Source organism: Camelus ferus, chromosome 19 (genome assembly GCF_009834535.1).
Source record: "Camelus ferus isolate YT-003-E chromosome 19, BCGSAC_Cfer_1.0, whole genome shotgun sequence".
NCBI lineage: Eukaryota > Metazoa > Chordata > Mammalia > Artiodactyla > Camelidae > Camelus > Camelus ferus.
In genome coordinates, this window is record NC_045714.1 from 2,535,951 (window position 1) to 2,554,045 (window position 18,095).

The following is an 18,095-nucleotide window of genomic DNA, read 5'->3' on the forward strand; positions in this document are numbered from 1 at the left end:
GTCACCACGCCTGCACAACCATGTTTGGAGGTCCTGGGCTGCACCACGTGGCATTATAAGTGGCATCAAGTTCAAAGAGGAAAAATACAAGTGTCCTTATTTGCAGATGATGACTGACTACAAAGAACACTGAAAAGGACACACCAAGAAATTATGATAAACATTGGGAGCGTCTGGTAAGGTAACTAGCTACAGATCAATGCACAAAATTTATCTATCTACATGAGCAACCAACAAAAAGAAATAATTAAAAAGTTACGCTACTATTTACAATTTTATTTTAAAAATTCAAACCTCTAGGAATAAATATAGCAAAGACATGCCAGAACTCTACATGGAAACAATTATTAAAATTTCGTAAAAGGGTATTAACAAGACCTAGAAAGATGAGAGACATTAACAAGGTCAAGATTAGGGAGATGATAGGGGTGTGGATTTGAAAACACTGCCTGGGCCTGGAGTGGGCATCGTTGGGAGGTGCTTGGGGTTCTGCCAACCCATCCTGATCAGAGTACACAGTGAAAGGCCTTCACTTTGCCTCCTCCTCTAAGCTGTGCCTAGTCACAGCTTCAACCAGGACCTACCCACCTGTCCCACAAGCAGCATGAAGCCCGCGCTGCTTCTCCAGCTCCTGCTGTTGACTCGCTCAGCACCACAGCTGGTGTCCGGGAGTCCCAAGCAACATTTTATGAGTAGGTGCTGGGTCTGGGACCAGGGGAGGGATGAAGCATCTGTAGAGATGAGAAAATCTGAGAGCTGACAGCCTGGGTGCATCTCATGGAAAAAAAAAAATACAGCATCTTGTTCAAGAGTCCAAGTTTTATTGTCAACAAGATCTAGGTTTGAATCCCTGCTCAGTCGCTTACTGAGTGATCTTGGGCAAAGTGTCTGGACCTTGGCTTTTATCTTTGTGATGGATATAACAACAGTGGGGTAGTTGGGAGGAGAAACTCAGATAATGCTTGCAGACAGAGCGTTCTTCCTGGACCACGGTAAAAGCTCAGTAAGTATTAACTACTGTAAATGTTATCAGCTTCATCATCCAGCTTACACCTGCTACCCTTGGCTCCTTCACAGATGCTTGGGTCAACTTTTCATGCGTTAAAACAGAGAGGAAAATTAAATTGGTAGAACTCAAGCTGGAACCTACATAATCTCAGCCTTGGAGGACATCTGGGGAGGCAAGGAAACCAAGTTTTGCATTTCATTTCACGTGTTAAAAATTCAGAGGTATCGGCACAATTATCAGTCACGAGCATCAACAGGATGGTGCAGAGTCCGTCTCATCAGCCACCATTGCCCAGCCACCCCCCACCCCAGCCAGAGCTCTGGCCACAGTTACGTTGACAACCAAAACCAAGTGGAAAATGAGCTATTATTTATCACATCTGCAATCTTCTGGGGAGAGAGCATCTTCAGAATATTGGCAGCTCAGGAGAGGGCTATGCCTGGTATCTCATGTGTGGAGGGAGGCAAGGTCTCATTTTAGGGATCTCAGAGAGGGCATGCAAGTTTGTAAGACTGAGGAAGGCTAAACAAGCTGCCAGAGAACAGGGGTATCCAGGGTAGACTTCATTGGAGAACCAAGGACTGAAAATTGAAGAGAGACACAAGAGGTTTTATGAAAGACTTGTAAGTACCATAGTGAGACTGGGACCAGATACCCAGAAGAAGAGGCAAAACTTGAGAAGGTCAACCTCTTTGAGATTCCTGGCTCATGGATTCCTTCACTACACTGTTCCATTGAGCCCCAAGCTCTCCAACATCTTGCACTGACCCAGTGAGCCATGGGGTGACTGGGCGGCCCTGGGTGAGTGCTGAGGACTGACCTCTGCCAAATTGTCAACAGCTTGGCTTCTCTCACCCCGCCTCCAGTGCTATTTGCTGTTACCCCCAGAACTCATTTGTGATGTGGGTTCTAGCATTCTGATGCCAGTAACTTTAATGCAGCGTGCAGTCTTCATCCTTTCCCCAAATCATTCCTTTCTTTTTTTTTTTAATTCTTTTTTTTTCAATGGAAGTGTAGTCAATTTACAATGTTAGCTTCACGTGTAGATCAAAGTGAAAAATCATCCCTTTCACTCATTCTTCCTATACATAATTAACATGTTAGGTCAAACCCTGGGATAAACCGTATTGTTAGTGAGAGGCTGTCTTGCCTGAGACTACATGTGAGTCAGTGCAAACAGACATCCACACCCCTCTATTGCTCACACCCTGTTCATTCCCTTGAACTGGACCCAAGCAGGGTCTGTGGGGACTTGGTATTTGATCTGCAAGGCTGATGAATGACCAGTGGGCACAGGGTTCTGCCAAACTGATCAAATATCCAAGCCCTGGTTTTCCCTGCAGAGAACTCAGAGGAAAGCAAGAGCTAAGGACCAAATCTTTTTCCACCTCCTGGGGACTACACAAGGGGGATCTGAGTCGCTGGGTTGCTGGCAGTTCCTTGGGCTTTGGGAGTTTTGAATGTCACTCCAGCCTGTGGTTTAAGCCCTTCTTTTTCCTGTTCTGTGTTTCAGGATATATCCTGGAACCTCCACCCTGCAGATCGGACCCTGAAAACTGTACTCATTTCTGCACACTGCAGGAAGATTGCCATCGCGGGTTTCAGTGCTGTTCTGCCTTCTGTGGGATAGTCTGTACACTGAACAAAAATACAAGCCGCAAAAGGTAAGGGGCCCCTCATGCCCAGTCCCTGACCTTAGGGCTGCTAGTGGGAGCTCAACAGAAGAGTCTCTTACCAGCCACTACAATGGATCTCTTTTTCTCTCTAACATCCTTCTCTTTACAAAGTACAATTTCTATAAATGTTCTGATTAAAAGAGCCTCCTTCCTCCACTCCCAAACTACCTAATCATTCTCTTTATCACCACATCTCTCAATCTCTGAATGTGCCTCTCTGAATACACTGATAAGCTACTCCATCCACAGACCCTGCCCTGTTCCAGAATCCACCTTGATCCAGGGTCTGGGACACTCTATTTGAAGCTGCATCACCAGAATCCCAAAGCAAATTTGTTCTCTGTTTTTGGCCCTCTTTCACCAAACACTGTCCTTTGTGCCCCAGTATTCCTGGGCCCTGGAGATCCTCCAGCCCAAGAGATGCTTTGGTGACTTGCCCAACTGGTCCCCACTCTGCTGAATGGGGAGAACTCTCAGAGCAGAGAAAGGGCGTTCCAGTGCTGATGAAATGTCTGGTTTCCAATCCTATCTTGTAACAATGTCTTTCTATGACCTTTAGTAAGACAATTCCCCTTTTTTGTCTTTTATTTTCTCATGAATAAAATGAGGACTCTTTTCCAGCCTTGGAAGATTGTTAGTAAGGCCCAAATGGGGTCTCAAAAGACCCACAAGGCAGGAGGCTCAACCAGTGAGCTTCTAAGCTGTCTCGTTCTCTGCTATGTTCCCTTCTCTGGCAGCCAACGTATGAGACAAGGAACTGAGTGATGAAGTAGGGGCCCAGAACCAGATACTGGACTCAAATCCTGACTCTACCGCTTCTTAGCTGAGCGACAAGTTAATCAGCCTCTCTCTGGGCATCAGCTTCCTCGTCTTTCAGGCTGGAACATGAATGAGCTTAAATTAGATAACCCATGCAATCACTAAAAACACTGCTTGCCACATGGTAACTACTCAGTAAATGTTAGCAATTAGGTAACCACTTCTCTCTTAAGACTGGCCCTTGCAATTCAACTCCACATCTTTCAAGGATCCACATTGGAAGGCCCAGCAGAAGTCTGATTTGTTCTTGTCCCTGGGTTCTTTGAGGTCCTACTTTCCCTGTGGCGTGAGGACTCAGCTTCATGGTCTAGTTTTAATGATGGAAATAATGGAAAATTTGTTTAACAATTATATCTCTAAGAACAAAACTTCACCACATAATATTTGAAAATATTTCTCTTCTACAGACCCAAAAACAAGGTCTTGAAAAACATCATGGCTGGCAACTGAAGCATGTTTTCCAGAGCATTTTGTAACTCTTAGGGTTACAGTCCCAGGTGAGGTTTCCGCAGTTTTCCTTCTCCAGCCTCTCTAAGGACACAATTATTCCCACAAGGCCCAAAGAGCCTTCCGTCATTGATTGCACCGTGGCTTCCCTCCTGGGGCTATGTCCTCGCTCCCTGGGGGGGCGGGGGTGTGTGGTCCAGGGTGAGTTCTGCAACACAGAGCAACCTAAGGAGGAAGAGTCATGGCCCAGGGGGAGCATAGAACACTTAGATCTGAGCCTTTGCCAGGGAACAGGGTCTGCCAGCCTCCCGGTGGACAGCGCCCTGGGCAGAGAGTCGAGCTGAGCCCTTCACACTGTGTGGCCTTGGTCAGCTCACTCTGCGTCTCTGAGACTGTCAGCTTCCTCATGGGAAAGATGAAGAGGACATCTATACTTTGCATTTTGTGAGGATTACATGAGGCCATGTGGAATGGAAGAACTCGGTCATTGCAAAGACTCTGCAAAAGGCTAGAAGTTGCCAGGAACTTGCTCTTTCCGGGTTCCAGATTTTTCCTCTTAAAAAAAGGGGGGAGGGGTTATCTTTATTATGTTACCAATGTTACAAGAAAGGTGGGCAAAATGCAGCCTTCTGTAACTCCATCACCAAAGCAAAGCTGCTATTCATATCTTGGTAGGATTTGTTTCAACAGTTCAATTTGTGAAGTCACCAGAGTGTCCGAATTAGAACCCTGGTATTTCAGTTTAGAAACCCTGTACAAAAGAATTCAATAAATGGTAGCAAGCAGAAGCTAGTGGAGGTGTTTAAGTGCCTGGGTACCACTTGCACCCTTGCTTGGGTCCTGATGAGTCAGCCATGCTAACTTCCTCTGCACCTGAGAATAACTAACTAACTGCCCAGGTCACATGCTGGCCATCAATCAATGCATCAGCATTGCTACCTAGATCCTGGGCCCGTGCAGCTTTGACTGTAATAGCTGTTAGGTCCACGTGTCACAGTGTTTGCTCGCCCTGATCCTGCAGGCTGTCCTCTGCAGATGGTTCCCCTCAACTGGCCATTACTGCTCTGGAGACCCCGGTGTTGGCTGGGAAGGTCCGACGAGCTATGAGGTGGCAGAGCCAGTGAGGGCCTGGGAAAAAAATGCTGATCTTATTGCCAGAAAGTGCAGCATCCAACTTCTTGTGGCAGCCGAGCATGGAGGTGTCCAGGCAGATGCTACCACAGCCTTCCAGGAACCCTGGGCTCTGATGGGTGTCGTCAAGGGCGTCTGACTTTGTCGACGTGAGCTGTTTTAGCCGGGATGTGCCTCATCTCATTGGGCTCTCCCAGCAACCACAATACCCAGTCTACAGACAAAGGAAACTGAGAAGCAAAGAGTTAAAGGAAGATGCCCAGTGTTAGCCAACTGGTCATCCGCGCGGTTAGCATATAAACCCAAGGTTCAGGATGCCCGAGTCCCAAAGGCTCGCCGCCTTCTGTGGAGCACATTCTCACATTCCCTCTTTCCCCTGAATTTTTCCACTGATGCTCTTCCTCCTGTGTTCAACTCAGGCTTTGGAACTCCTCATTCCCTTTCACACTTAGAGACCCGCCTCGCTGAACCTGGGCTTTCTCCTCTGACTGGAGCTCTTCTCTCTGCCCTGAGGGTCTTTCTCCCCCTTTTGTCTATGAGCTTCCACTCACGCTTCAAGTCACATGTTAAACACAAATTTCCGTGGAAGCTTCACCGTTCCACAGCAGACAGACCGGTTCGCTGTCTCTGTCTCTTCACAGAACCTTCTCTTGGCTCTACTTTAAACCTTATAGCACTATACTGTAATTGTTTGACTTAGCATCTTCTGTGTGTAGAACATGAGTCCCACAAAAGCAGGAACGGGGTCTGACCCCTTTACCACAGCACCCTAGAACCTAACATTATGCTTTGCACATAGTGAGGACAAAATTCTGACTTTTCAAAGGGGATGAGAAGGAGGCTGGCGAGGAGACTACTCCTAACATTTGATGAATTGTTCTCACAAAGAAAATCTTCACTGGCTAGGCCAGAACCCATCAGGTATCAGCTGCCTGCTTCAAGTTGGTCTGCTGGACTCAGGGGTTTTACAAATTATGTTTCTTGAAGACTAACTTATAGTCTTCAAGACTATTTGATTTTGAAAACTTAGGCTCAAAAACAAACAAAAAAACAGCTTGGGAATATCCTATTCACAAGGGGGATTAGGATAGAATACGTGCTAAGGGTCCTGGCTACTCTGGGACTCAGTCTAGCTCTGCCCTTGCTGACCTGGGGATGCTGGGTATCCCCAAGTCCTCAGGGCCCCAGCCTCTTCATCTGTAAATGGAGCTGAATAACACCTACCCCCAGTTGTGTCATGAGACAAAATGAAATGGGAGAGATAAAATACATACCAAAGTGCCTGGCAGAGAGTCTAAGGAAAATGTTACTATTATTATTCGTGTCTTCCCAATCCTTCTTTTATCCAAAATTCTTGTTTTATAAAATAAACAAGGTGTACATACCAGCTTAAACTCTATGTTTTAAAATTTTTTCTCTAGGTTCCATTTAAATTAGCTCCCAAAGAAGACAAGCATCCTGTCTCTGATCTTTGAAATGTCTTCTAAGATGGAACTAGGCATAGTTGCAGAAAGCACTCCATCCCTGAAACATCATGTGATTAAATCAAATGATGAATGATCAGCTAATTTAACAATGATTTTGATTCCTCAACTAAACAGCCAGAGACTACGGAAGACGTTGCTTCCCTCTGCAAGTCGCATGTGAATGTTCCCAAGTTGGAAATTTGTGGTCACCTAGTCCTGTGATTCCACTTTCCTCCAATCACATCCTCCATCCTCTCCAACTGGACTTTTCTCAAGATAAATTTATTTAATTCCAATTATTTGTAAAGGAATAAAATTTCAAGATATGTACTAATTGTTGAAGCATGTATCTGAATTTTTTACTCAGGGTATAATACGAGTGTGATATGAACAGAGCCTGAGACAGCAACAGGCAGTGAAGGGACCCGGGGAATTGGAGATCTCTTGTTTCATAGGCACCTACGATATGGGTTTTTTCAACTGCAGGAATTGGAGATGATACAGGAATGGACCCATATATTTGAAGGATTAGGTGAGTGTTGGACTGGAGGACCCACAGGAGTCACATCAAGTGAAGATCATAACTAAAAGATACACTGATGAAATAATGATGTGGGCAAAGATGTTCATCAATATTACTTATGAATATAAAATATTTGAATCAACTTTAATATTCAACAGTAGGAGACTACTTAGGAAAATCATAGTAGATCCCTGGTGTGAAACAAATGTATTTATGATAGGCTACGGATGGGAATTTTTCCATCATCTCATAGATCTTAGCTGAGATTTCATAGCTAAAGATAATCATCAATGTTCCAAACTCATTCCATGAAGCCAGCCTCACCCTGATACCAAAACTTGACAAAGACAAAGAAAACTACAGGCCAATATCACTGATGAACATAGATGCAAAAATCCTTAATAAAATATTAGCAAACTGAATTTAACAATACATTAAAACAATTGTAGACCATAATCTGGTGGGATTTATCCCAAGGATGCCAGGATGGTTCAATATCCACATCAATCAATGTGATACACCACATTAACAGATGGAATGATGAAAATGGTTGTCTCAATAGATGCAAGAAAAGCCTTTGACAAAATTCAACATCCATTTATGATTAAAAAAAATTTCTCAACAAAGTCGGTATACAGGGAACATACCACAACATAATCAAGACTATATATAAGCCCACAGATAACATACTCAATGGTGGAAAGCTGGAAGCATTTCTTCTATGACTAGGAAAAAGACAAGTATGTCCACTCCCCCCACTTCTATTCAATACAACATTGGAAGTCCTGGCCACAGCAATCAGACATGGAAAAGAAATAAAAGGGCTCCAAATTGGAAAGGAAGAAGTAAAACTGTCACTGTTTGCAGATGACATAATACTATACATAGAAAATCCTAAAGATGCCACCAAAAAAAACTTCATAAAAAGCAGCCATGTACTAGGTAAAGCTGCAGGATACAAAATTGATGTACAGAAATCTGTTGCATAAAAAAATTTTTTTAATTTAAAAAATAAAAAATTAATAAAATAAAATAAAAAGAAATCTGTTTCATTTCTATACAGTAACAATAGCTATCAGAAAGAGAAATTAATATAACAATCCCATTTACAATTGCATCAAAAAGAATAAAATACCTGGGAATAAATCTAATTAAAAAGGTAAAAGACATACAGTCAGAAAACCATAAGACTTCAATGAAAGAAACTGAAGATGACATAAACAAATGGATGTGCTCATGGCTTGGAAGAATTAATATTGTTAAAATGTCCATACTACCCAAGGCAATCTACAGATTCAATGCAATCCCTATCAAAATACCAATGGCGTTTTCACAGAACTAGAACAAATAATTCTAAAATCTGTACAGAAACACAAATGACTTCAAATAGCCAGAACAATCTTGAAAAAGAAGTTCAAAGCTGGAGGTATCACACTCCCTGACTTATACAATACTACAAAGCTATAGTTATTCAAAATCGTATGGTACAGGTGCAGAAACAGACACACAGATCAACGGAGCAGAATAGAGAGCCCAGAAATAAACTCACACTTAGTTGGTCACTTAATCTATGATAAAGGAGGCAAGAATATACACTGGGGAAAAGAGAGCCTCTTTAATACATGATGTTGGGAAAACTGGACAGCTACATGCAAAAGAATCAAACTGGACTTTCTCATATCATATAAAAAAATAAACTCAAAATTGATTAAAGACTTCAATGTAAGACCTGAAACCATAAAACTCCTATAAGAAAACACAAGCAGTACTCTCTTTGATGTCAGCCTTAGCAATATCTTTTCGAATAGGTCTTCTCAAACAAGGGAAACAAAAGCAAAAATAAACAAATGGGACTACAGCAAAGTAAAGCTTTTGCACAGCAAAGGAAACTATCAACAAAACAAAAAGACAATCTACTGAATGGGAGGAGATATTTGCAAACAAAATATCCAATAAGGGGTTAATATTCAAAATATACAAAGACTCATACAGTTCAACATTTTTTTAAAAAGCCAGTTCTTAAAAGGGCAGAAGACCTGAATAGACATTTTTCCAAAGAGGAAATGCAAATGCCCAAGAGGCATATGAAAAGATGCTCAACATCACTAATCTTCAGGGAAATGCAAAACCACATCTTCTTTATCTATACATATCTATACATATGTATACGTACATGTATATGTGTACCACATCTTCTTTATCTATCTATCTAATGGAATATTACTCAACCATAAAAAATGAAATCTTGCTATTTACAACAACATGGGTGGCCATACAGGGAAGGCTACAGTCTGGAAATGAAAAATGTCCCTTTGACTGATGGGGATTGGATATGAACATGCCTTGAGGAAGGACAGACTGAATGGCTTCCAAAAACTCATCAACCCAAGACGCCCAGTTCCCCTTCTGTTTTAACACAGGTCTTTCTTTCAAAGCCCCAAGAACGTCCCCAGCAATAGCAATTGTGATCTACCAGTATGGGTTTTTTTGTTTGTTTGTTTTGCGGTTTTGTTTTGTTTTGTTTTTTAGTATCCCAGGATGTACTTCCTCCAGGAAGTATCACAAAAACTATCCCTGGGTTATGGGGTAAGACGGCCAAATGGCCGTTTCATACTCCTCATTTCACTGAACAAATCAAGAGGGGTTTCCCTGCTGGCTGTAGTGATAAATTGCCATTACAAAGGAGAAATGGTGGAGGAGAGGGTATAGCTCTAATGGTAGAGTGCATGCTTAGCATGCAGGAGGTCCTGGGTTCAATTCCCCAGCACCTCCATTAAATAAATAAATAAATAAATAAATAAATAAATAAATAAATAAATAAATAAACAAACAAACAAACAAACAAACAAACAAACAAACAAACAAGCTCAATTAACTCCCTCACCCCCTCAAAAAGAAACAGAAACAAACAAAGGAGAAATTGGACTGCTACAAACAATGAAAACAGGAATCAGACCTAGAACATAGGAACCTTCTAGTCTAGTGTAATAGATTAGAGCAACCAATAAAGACAGGACCATGAAGAGCTCACACGCCTCAGAGATGAGAATTTGAAACATTCTACTAGGTTTAGAACAACAACAACAGCTGATCCATTGCCGGCTGGAAGCAAAAGGAATGTGGATGAATAGCGTGAGGAGAAAAACCATAAATATCAGTCACAACTTTCTGGTCAAAAAAGAGGACCATAACATTCTCCTCCTTCCTGTGTCATGGAGGTATATAATTGTCATTCATGTGATGTAGGGGTGTATTTACTTTAGTTCTTTTCTACCTCCTATTATATATGGGTGTATGTAATGTTTAAATCATAGTTTTTTTATGAGTGTTTTAGTCAGCATTTTTGTCAGCGTGAGTAATAATCCCTCACCAATAAAATCGCAATGGCAGGCAAAAATAAACATTTATTTCTCTCTCACACATCAGCAGAAAAGCAGAGATCCAACTAATTTAAACTGGATTTGGCTGAGCTTAGAAGCAGACTGAGGGTAGGGTTCACTTTGATCCATGTGTCTCTCATTCTTCTTCAACCACTGGTTTCTCAAGAAACACTCTTCTCGTGGCAAAATGCAGAAGTCAGAAAAGAGGAAATCCAACCCTGCAAGACCATTTCAGACTTGACCAAAGCAAGTAACAGGACCAAGTCCAAAGTCAAGAAGACAGGAAGTACAGAGGAAGTACAGTCTGTCCACCTGGTGGTCATTGTAAGAAAGCAGATGTATAATAATATCAATGTGATCAGGTTTAAAAATAGAGTAACTTAAATACTACAGAAGAATAATGCATCTAACGTCCTCACATTTTGCTTTTCAAAACTGCGAAATGTCCCTTTTGAATGACTCTGAACATGCTAGAAAATTATGATAGTCGAAACAGTGTTTATGAACATTATACCAGAAGCAATGGGTAGGATGGAGGGGAGCGAGAAAGATTGAAGCAGGAGGACAAGGAAGAATGTTGTACTTCTTATAACCACCATTGAAATAATGAGAAAGAAGAAAGCTGACAAGGTATTCTCTATAGAGATGGTGAGTAGTGGTGGAATATGAAAGAAATTATAATTGAAAAGAGCAAAACTAAGAGTAAAGGGAAGGTGGTGAAACCAAAAAGAGGGGTCGGAGTCTTAGCCCTGGCTGGAATCTGGGACTCTCCTGATGGGAACATTCACTAAGTTCTTTCACATCCCATCAGTACATCCTTATGCGAACAAACTTCCTACTTCAGTGCAGCCAGAGCTAAGTGAATAACTGCCTGTGTACAAAGAACTACCTCAGTTAAAGGTCTTAGATGGGAGGTTGAATACTGTACAGGAATGTTATATAATAAAACTGTGAAATAACTTGAAGATTTTGAAAAACATGTATTGATTCAAGATAGATGAGTAAAGTAGTGTATTTGTATGGCTGAATTGCTTAAGAAAACGTTAATGCAGTAACCAATCAGGGAACCTGGTCCTGGAAGGCGGATGTCCAAGGAAGGAGCTGATGGCTGAAACTTCATTCGACAAATCCAGAGAATCTTTGGAGCAGTGCTGGAGAGAGCTGTTTAACCTGAAGTCAGTAAGCAGTATTAGGCTCATAGATAAAATTAATAAATAAAATATCTTGCATCTGCAAGGGGGCGGAAAGAAGTCACAGTGAGATGGGGAGGAAACTCTGTATGGAGTTGATGAACTTAGATTCCTTCCCAATTAGCCTTGTGTGCTCTGCTTCTAGTGACCCAGCCTGGAAAGTTTCCAGATGATATTTGACGGAAGAAGGTCAGAAGCCCAGGGACACAGTCCTAAGGGAGAAATACATAGGGTGTATACAATATGGGTGCAGTTGTGAGCTAAGAATATTCCTGAAAATTAGACCTGTCCACAGAAAATCAAGGAGCTTCTTTCTGAAGCTCAAATGCTGAAATCTCCCTGGGTTCGTGGATGTCTGCTTGGAATTCCCTCATTCACCGTAGTCATATAATATGGTGGCACAAGGGATGAGTTGTGGGGTAAACAGTGAATTAAGGATCTGAGGATGAACTCCTGCACTTGGAAATCTCAGAAGTTACAAGGACAGCAACACAACTCAAGCAGCCTTAACAGGAACAGATATGAAGAGAGACATGGAATTATAATCATGAGTTTGCCAAAATTTTACAAACAATTGGCACTAGATGTCCCTGTTCACTTAGAAATCAAAGGGCCGTCACTCATGTTAAGTCCCTCCCCCTATCAAACCCATATCTTTTGGCTTATTTATTCACAGCTCTTATAACCTAACAGCCCAGAGGTGGGACATTAAGTGATTCTCAGCCTCTGAATTCCTGTATATCATGAGATTCCTACTTAGGAAATGTGCAGGTGTCCTCACATACCTCTTTGGTGAAAAAGCTGTAGTTATAACCACCGCATCCTCCTTTGTGAAGTTCCAGCAGTTGAGGATATCAAGTTCGAAGTAGCATCTGGATAGCTGTTCAGAGCAATGCCCAGTCTCCCTGGGTTCAGCACATTGTACTACAGGAAGAAAGCCGGGAAGTATTATTTTGGTGGGGAATAAGCTGGAACCCAAAGGGTCCCTTTCTCTAAAAGACTCATAAAAGAACCCATAATAAAATAAGCAAAATCCCAACAACTAAGATATTAAATGCTAATTTTGGGTCAGATATTGTACACATTATCAGCCAACTCCAAGGGCCCGGGATTTGCCAAGGAAAAGGAGATACATGTACCAGGGTCTGAGAAGGAGACCAGGCCCACAACAGCCCGAAGCTGGCCTCAGATCCCTTGACTATAAAGAATTCATGATTCCACCTAATACCAAATCTGTATCCCCATCTCTCCTGATGCAGCCAACAAACTGGCATCAAGATTTTCATGGTCAGTCTCATCTGTATCTGGGCCTTAATCTCCAGCATAACAATGCCAAACAGCTAAGATACTTTTCTAAACCCACTTGGTACTGTTTTTTTGGGTTTTTTTTTTTTTTTTTTTTTGCCTTTATTACCCACCATACCAGATTTATTTTCTTTTTCACTCTCAAACTTGTAGTTGGACACAGACACAATTCACACTCCTTCTCCCCCCAGTTTTAGAATCAGAAGGATTCTGTGCAATCATCTAGTCTAATCCCTGCATTTTACAGTTACAGTAATTAAAAGCCAGGGGAAAGGATGGATTCAAGGCCACTTAGAAAAAAAAAGGAGCATTGGTAGACTCAAACTACAGCATCTTGATTATATGGAGGCTAAACAGTATGCTACTAAGAAAGCCAATGGGTAAAAGATATTGCCAGCATAAAAAACAAACAAGCAAACCAATGGGTTGATGATGAAATCAAAGGAAATTGAAAAATGCCGTGAGACAAATGCCAATGAAAACACAACCATACAAAAATCTATGGGATGCAGCACGCACAGTCCTGTACAGCAATCTTGTATCTCACCACTTTGCTGAATTCATTTGTGAGTTCTAGTGGGTTTTGTGTGGAGTCTTTAGAATTTTCTATATAGAGTATCATGTCATCTGCATATAGTGACAATTTTACCTTTACAGGGAACTAAATTTAATATCTTGTAATAACCTATAATGGAAAAGAATCTGAAAAAGAATACATATATATATATATATATACACACACACACATATACATGTACATATATGTGTATAACTGAGTCACTTTACTGTACACCTGAAACTAACATTGTAAATCAATTACACTTTAATTTACCAAAAAAAAGTACATCTTGGGTCTTGTTTTGTTCTAATAAGCTTGATGGGCCTGGCACAGCATTTAACACAGAAGCGTGTAGTTCACTCCCCTTGCTATTATCACACAGTGTCTGTACTCTAACAGGCAGAGCTCCTCCATCTCTGGCATGTACTCACAACACAATCCTGTTTTAAAATGTCACCTGACCATTTTGCCCATAGCCCAGCTTTCAAGACTTCATCAGGGAACTCTTATGCTGAAAGAGAGATGATGTATCAGGAGCAGTGGGCAGGGCAGCAGATGGGATTCCATGAAGTTCTGACAGCGTTTGCTTCACAGTGGTCCTCTTCCAGGCACACGCTTCCTGACTCAGGTGGATTTGTCTGTGCCATTGGCGTGTCTGTTCTTGCCATCGACTAGTGTCAGTTTATTAAGCTCTAAACAAACACAAAGTACCTACTTACTCCCCTGGACCATTTTGCAGAAAACTGTGCACTCGGTAGAGTCAGAGATAGGTCCCACAATCTTTTCTCATCATTTAGGTGCTCCCTCCTGAACTGGGAACACCAATGGTGGGTTTTGACTTCAGGAAGAGTAAACCTCCTAGGGCATTAGGAAACCCTCACCTGGAGTCTAGCCTTGTAGTATTCTAATTCTCTTTCAGGGTAAAGACCAAGGCAGGAAGATAGCCCCTCCTGGTGTCTCACTACTGCTCTTACCATCTTTCCTAGTCATCTGGAGCAGCAAGTAAAGCACAAAGAAGGGTTCAGAGGAACCTCCTGCTTGATAATATTGGGAGAAGGAGGGAGATATCTTCTCTGATGAGACTATTCTTTTAAGTTGAGATCTAAATCCTTGGTGGCTCCACTGGCATTTAGTTCTCATCTTCCCCCACCTCACTACCTTTCCGCCACTGGGGCAAGACAAGATGTTCCAGGTACCCAGCCATGAAGCTAATGAACCAAAGACCTTGTGTTCCCAAAGCCCCTTCTCACCGTTTCCACCTCCAAAGCAGCATGGTGTCCTGGAAAAAGAACCATTTAATTCAATATGAAGACCCGGGTTCAAGTCAGTTTCTGGGTTTATTCATTTACTCACTGATATTCAATCTTGTTTCAGAAGGATTTATGACAGCTTACCAAGATTCATAACACATCATATTTTTTAAAAATACATTTAGCCTATATAAAAAAGATAGAACTAAAGAGATATAAGGATAATGGAGTAGGGTAGAACCATGAAGGAGACTAGCATAGTGAATGCAAGTTACACTTGCTATGAGATGTCATAAAATTGGCTCTAAGCTTTTACAACAACTGCACAATAAGGGGAGAACCACCTGTTACAAAGTGAAGAGTAAGCGCGAGTTCACTTAAGAAGACACTCAAGAAAAGTAGAAATGTTTATAGTAATAAATGGTGAAAGAGACAAGCTCTTCTACATGTCCTCCAAGAGGAAGCGCTGCGTGGTAAGGTGAACCCCACTCTCCAAGACAGCTTCCCTTAGATTCCAGAAAGAATTTCCTGTGGCTACTTCTTTAAAGGTTATTAAGCATAGGCTGACAACACACAATCCAGTGACACAGGCTGACAATACACAATTCAATAGTTCTTGGGACACCCTACATGGTATAATCCATGAATGTGTTTAAAGAATCCAGAAGAAAAAATTGGTTACTAATCCCCCTTTTCCCCATAGGTTTCCACAATATTGTTTTTCATAGTCCATTTTTAGGAAGGTATTGAGAAGCAATAAATTTGAGACCACTCTCCCCAACAAGATCTGGTTGGCAAATAGATTTTGAACTTGGCTGTAAAGGCTAATTTACCATGAAACTAATGAAGCTTAAGCATCAGGCCCCTCCCTTGCTCCTCTCAAGGCTCAGTGCCTCCCAGTGAGGTGAGGAAGGAGCAATGGAGGCAGGCAGCATTACCCCAACCCCGGGGGTATACTGCATGTCCTAATGGTGGCTTTAAGGTACTACTGTGCTCACATCTGGACAACCCTGACTGACACTCTGCCCTTGGTTGCACTCACAGAGCAAACTGATCCCATATTTGACCTCAGGGAGAAATATGAATCAGATGCTGCATTGCAACCTGCTTGGGGCCAGCCTTCAAGGAAGGCTTCATGGACATTCCATGAACCAAGGACAGGCAGAATGGGGGTGGGGAAGGTTTGGTAGAGCTGGATCAGTGGCTATTTGTTCTATTAGGTCCAGACCAAAGCGCTATATAATTCTCCAAGGTCTTGCCCCAGGCATGTAGCACCACCTGAGACAGAAACTATGGAGAAAGCTACAGATACGGAATTACCAATCTTATGAGCCCAGAAAGAATCTTTTCTAAACAATCAATAACTTAATTTTTATTGAGATATAACTGACCTATAACATGGTATAAATTTAAGTTATACAACATGTTGATTTGATACATTTAAATATTGCAATATGATTACCACCATAGTGTTAGCTAACACTGCCATCAAGTCACATAGTCATCATTCCTTTTTTGTGGTGAGAGTGATTAAGATCTAGTCTCTTAGCAACTTGGAGATTATAACAGTATTGTTGACTATAATCACTATGCTGTGCATTAGCTCTCCAGAACTATAACTAAAATTTTGATCAACCATGCTAGAGCAACGCCTGAATTCTCTTTCAGTTTTAGAAAAGAGGTGTAAAAGTCACTTTCATAAGACAAAGCCATCAAAGAATAATCGGCCACAAAATGTGGGGAAAGGGTATTGTAAAGATGTCTTAAATAGTAATAATGATGTTATTTTTCGAGATTCATGATGTTTGATGCATTTGTAAGCTTTTGTACATTTGTGATTTGTTGTCATTTCTTTTCTCATTCCAAATAAATATTCACTTATATACCTAATTTTGTATTTGTAGTTTTGCATTGTTTTTCTGAAATAGGGTTCTTTTCTCTGCTTGGCTCCATCACTTCCAACTTTGTCTCTTTGAGTTCTGTGTCATCTTTAAGAAAATGGCATGAGCAGTTCTGTTCTTCCTCTTCCACAGGATTAAGCAAAGAGAAAGAGCAAATAAATTAATAAGCATAAAAATACATTGTATACTACTGACTGTGAAAGAAATATGAGTTGTTATGATTATCATCAAAATTAAAAACTTGAGAATTTATGGAAAAGGATGGGATATAAAGAATGGCTTTAAGGAAGAACGAAAATGGATTATCATCCCCTCCCTCAATGAATACAGTCTGAGCACCATGACCTGCTTTGAGGAGGACAAGACTGGACTGGAAAGCACCTGGCACATATACCCCCCAAAAATGGACTGAATTTCCGGGATGGAGTCTCTTGAAGGGATGTTTCATCCAAGCCTGAGTTTATTTAATTTGTTAAAGAACCAGTGCAAGAATGGGGAATCTGGGAGAAGACGGAGAAGAAGAAGATAGGTTTGGAAGTTGGGGGACAAGAGTTTGGCTAAAATTATGGCCAGAATAAAATGGGCCAAGAAAGACGATGATGCTTATGAATATATTGTAGATTACTCCTGGGAGTTCTCTTCCCAGTCCACACCAGCAGAGACAGTGAAAGTCCACACCCTCAGTTCTCAGGGGGGCTATCCCAAGTCAGTCATGAGACTTGAGGGACAGAGTGAATGAAGAGACTTTTTTTTTTCCCTTTCTGTCACCTGGGAGGAAGCTGTTAAGAAAAAGAAACCCACCAAGTTAGAATTCTGTGCCTTGTGAAATTATCCTTCAAAAATGAAGAAGAAATAAAGACTTTCTGAGATAAAGAAAAAATTGAAGGAATTTGCTCTGCCTTGCAAGAATGGCAAAAGAAGTTCTCAAGAGAGAAGGAAAATTATATAAGTCAGAAACTTGGTTTTACACAAAGAACAGTATCTGAGAAGGACTAAGTTAAGGTCAAACAAAAACTTTTCTTTTCCTTACTCTCAAATGAGCTAACAGAAAACACTTTGTTCAAAATAATAATAGCAACAATGCATTCAATTTATACATGTATTCAACATGTAATTATATAATAAGTATAATCAATGACAGCAACGATACCAGGGATAAGAGGGAGGATGTAAGATTATTTTGTTATGATAAAGTACTCACACTACCTGTGAATTACTATAGTGTTATTTGAAAGTGGACTTGGATTATTGTAAATGTACATTGCAAACTTTAGGACAATCACTTAAAAAAGGTTAAAAAAAGTACAACTGATATGTTGAGGAAAGTAGAGAAAATGGAATTATATAATATACTTGATTAAAACAAAAAAGTGAAAGAAAAAATAAGAAAAAAGAACAAGGAAAACAAGTAGAAAACAATAAATATATATAGTAAATAT

At 41.0% G+C, this 18,095-nt stretch overlaps 2 protein-coding genes across 2 annotated transcripts in view; one reads left to right on the plus strand and one right to left on the minus strand.

The window, feature by feature from the left end:
* WFDC10B (WAP four-disulfide core domain 10B) overlaps positions 1-18,095 on the minus strand; it is a 50,131-nt gene that overhangs the window by 4,816 nt on the left and 27,220 nt on the right. The window contains exon 2 of the mRNA XM_032461256.1: positions 12,427-12,565. The gene's annotated coding sequence lies outside the window, so the exon portion shown is untranslated. The remainder of the gene's footprint in view (positions 1-12,426; positions 12,566-18,095) is intronic.
* WFDC13 (WAP four-disulfide core domain 13) lies at positions 605-6,681 on the plus strand. The gene is made up of 4 exons (XM_032461255.1): positions 605-692; positions 2,523-2,673; positions 3,912-4,001; positions 6,504-6,681. Exons 1-3 carry the CDS (start codon positions 605-607, stop codon positions 3,952-3,954), a joined length of 282 nt encoding a protein of 93 aa, XP_032317146.1. The 3' UTR covers positions 3,955-4,001; positions 6,504-6,681.

Coding starts and splice junctions, on each gene's coding strand:
- WFDC13 (XM_032461255.1), top strand. CDS start 605: ATGAAGCCCGCGCTGCTTCTCCAGCTCCTGCTGTTGACTCGCTCAGCA. Junction 693..2,522: donor TCCCAAGCAACATTTTATGA/GTAGGTGCTGGG, acceptor TCTGTGTTTCAG/GATATATCCTGGAACCTCCA. Junction 2,674..3,911: donor AAAAATACAAGCCGCAAAAG/GTAAGGGGCCCC, acceptor TCTCTTCTACAG/ACCCAAAAACAAGGTCTTGA.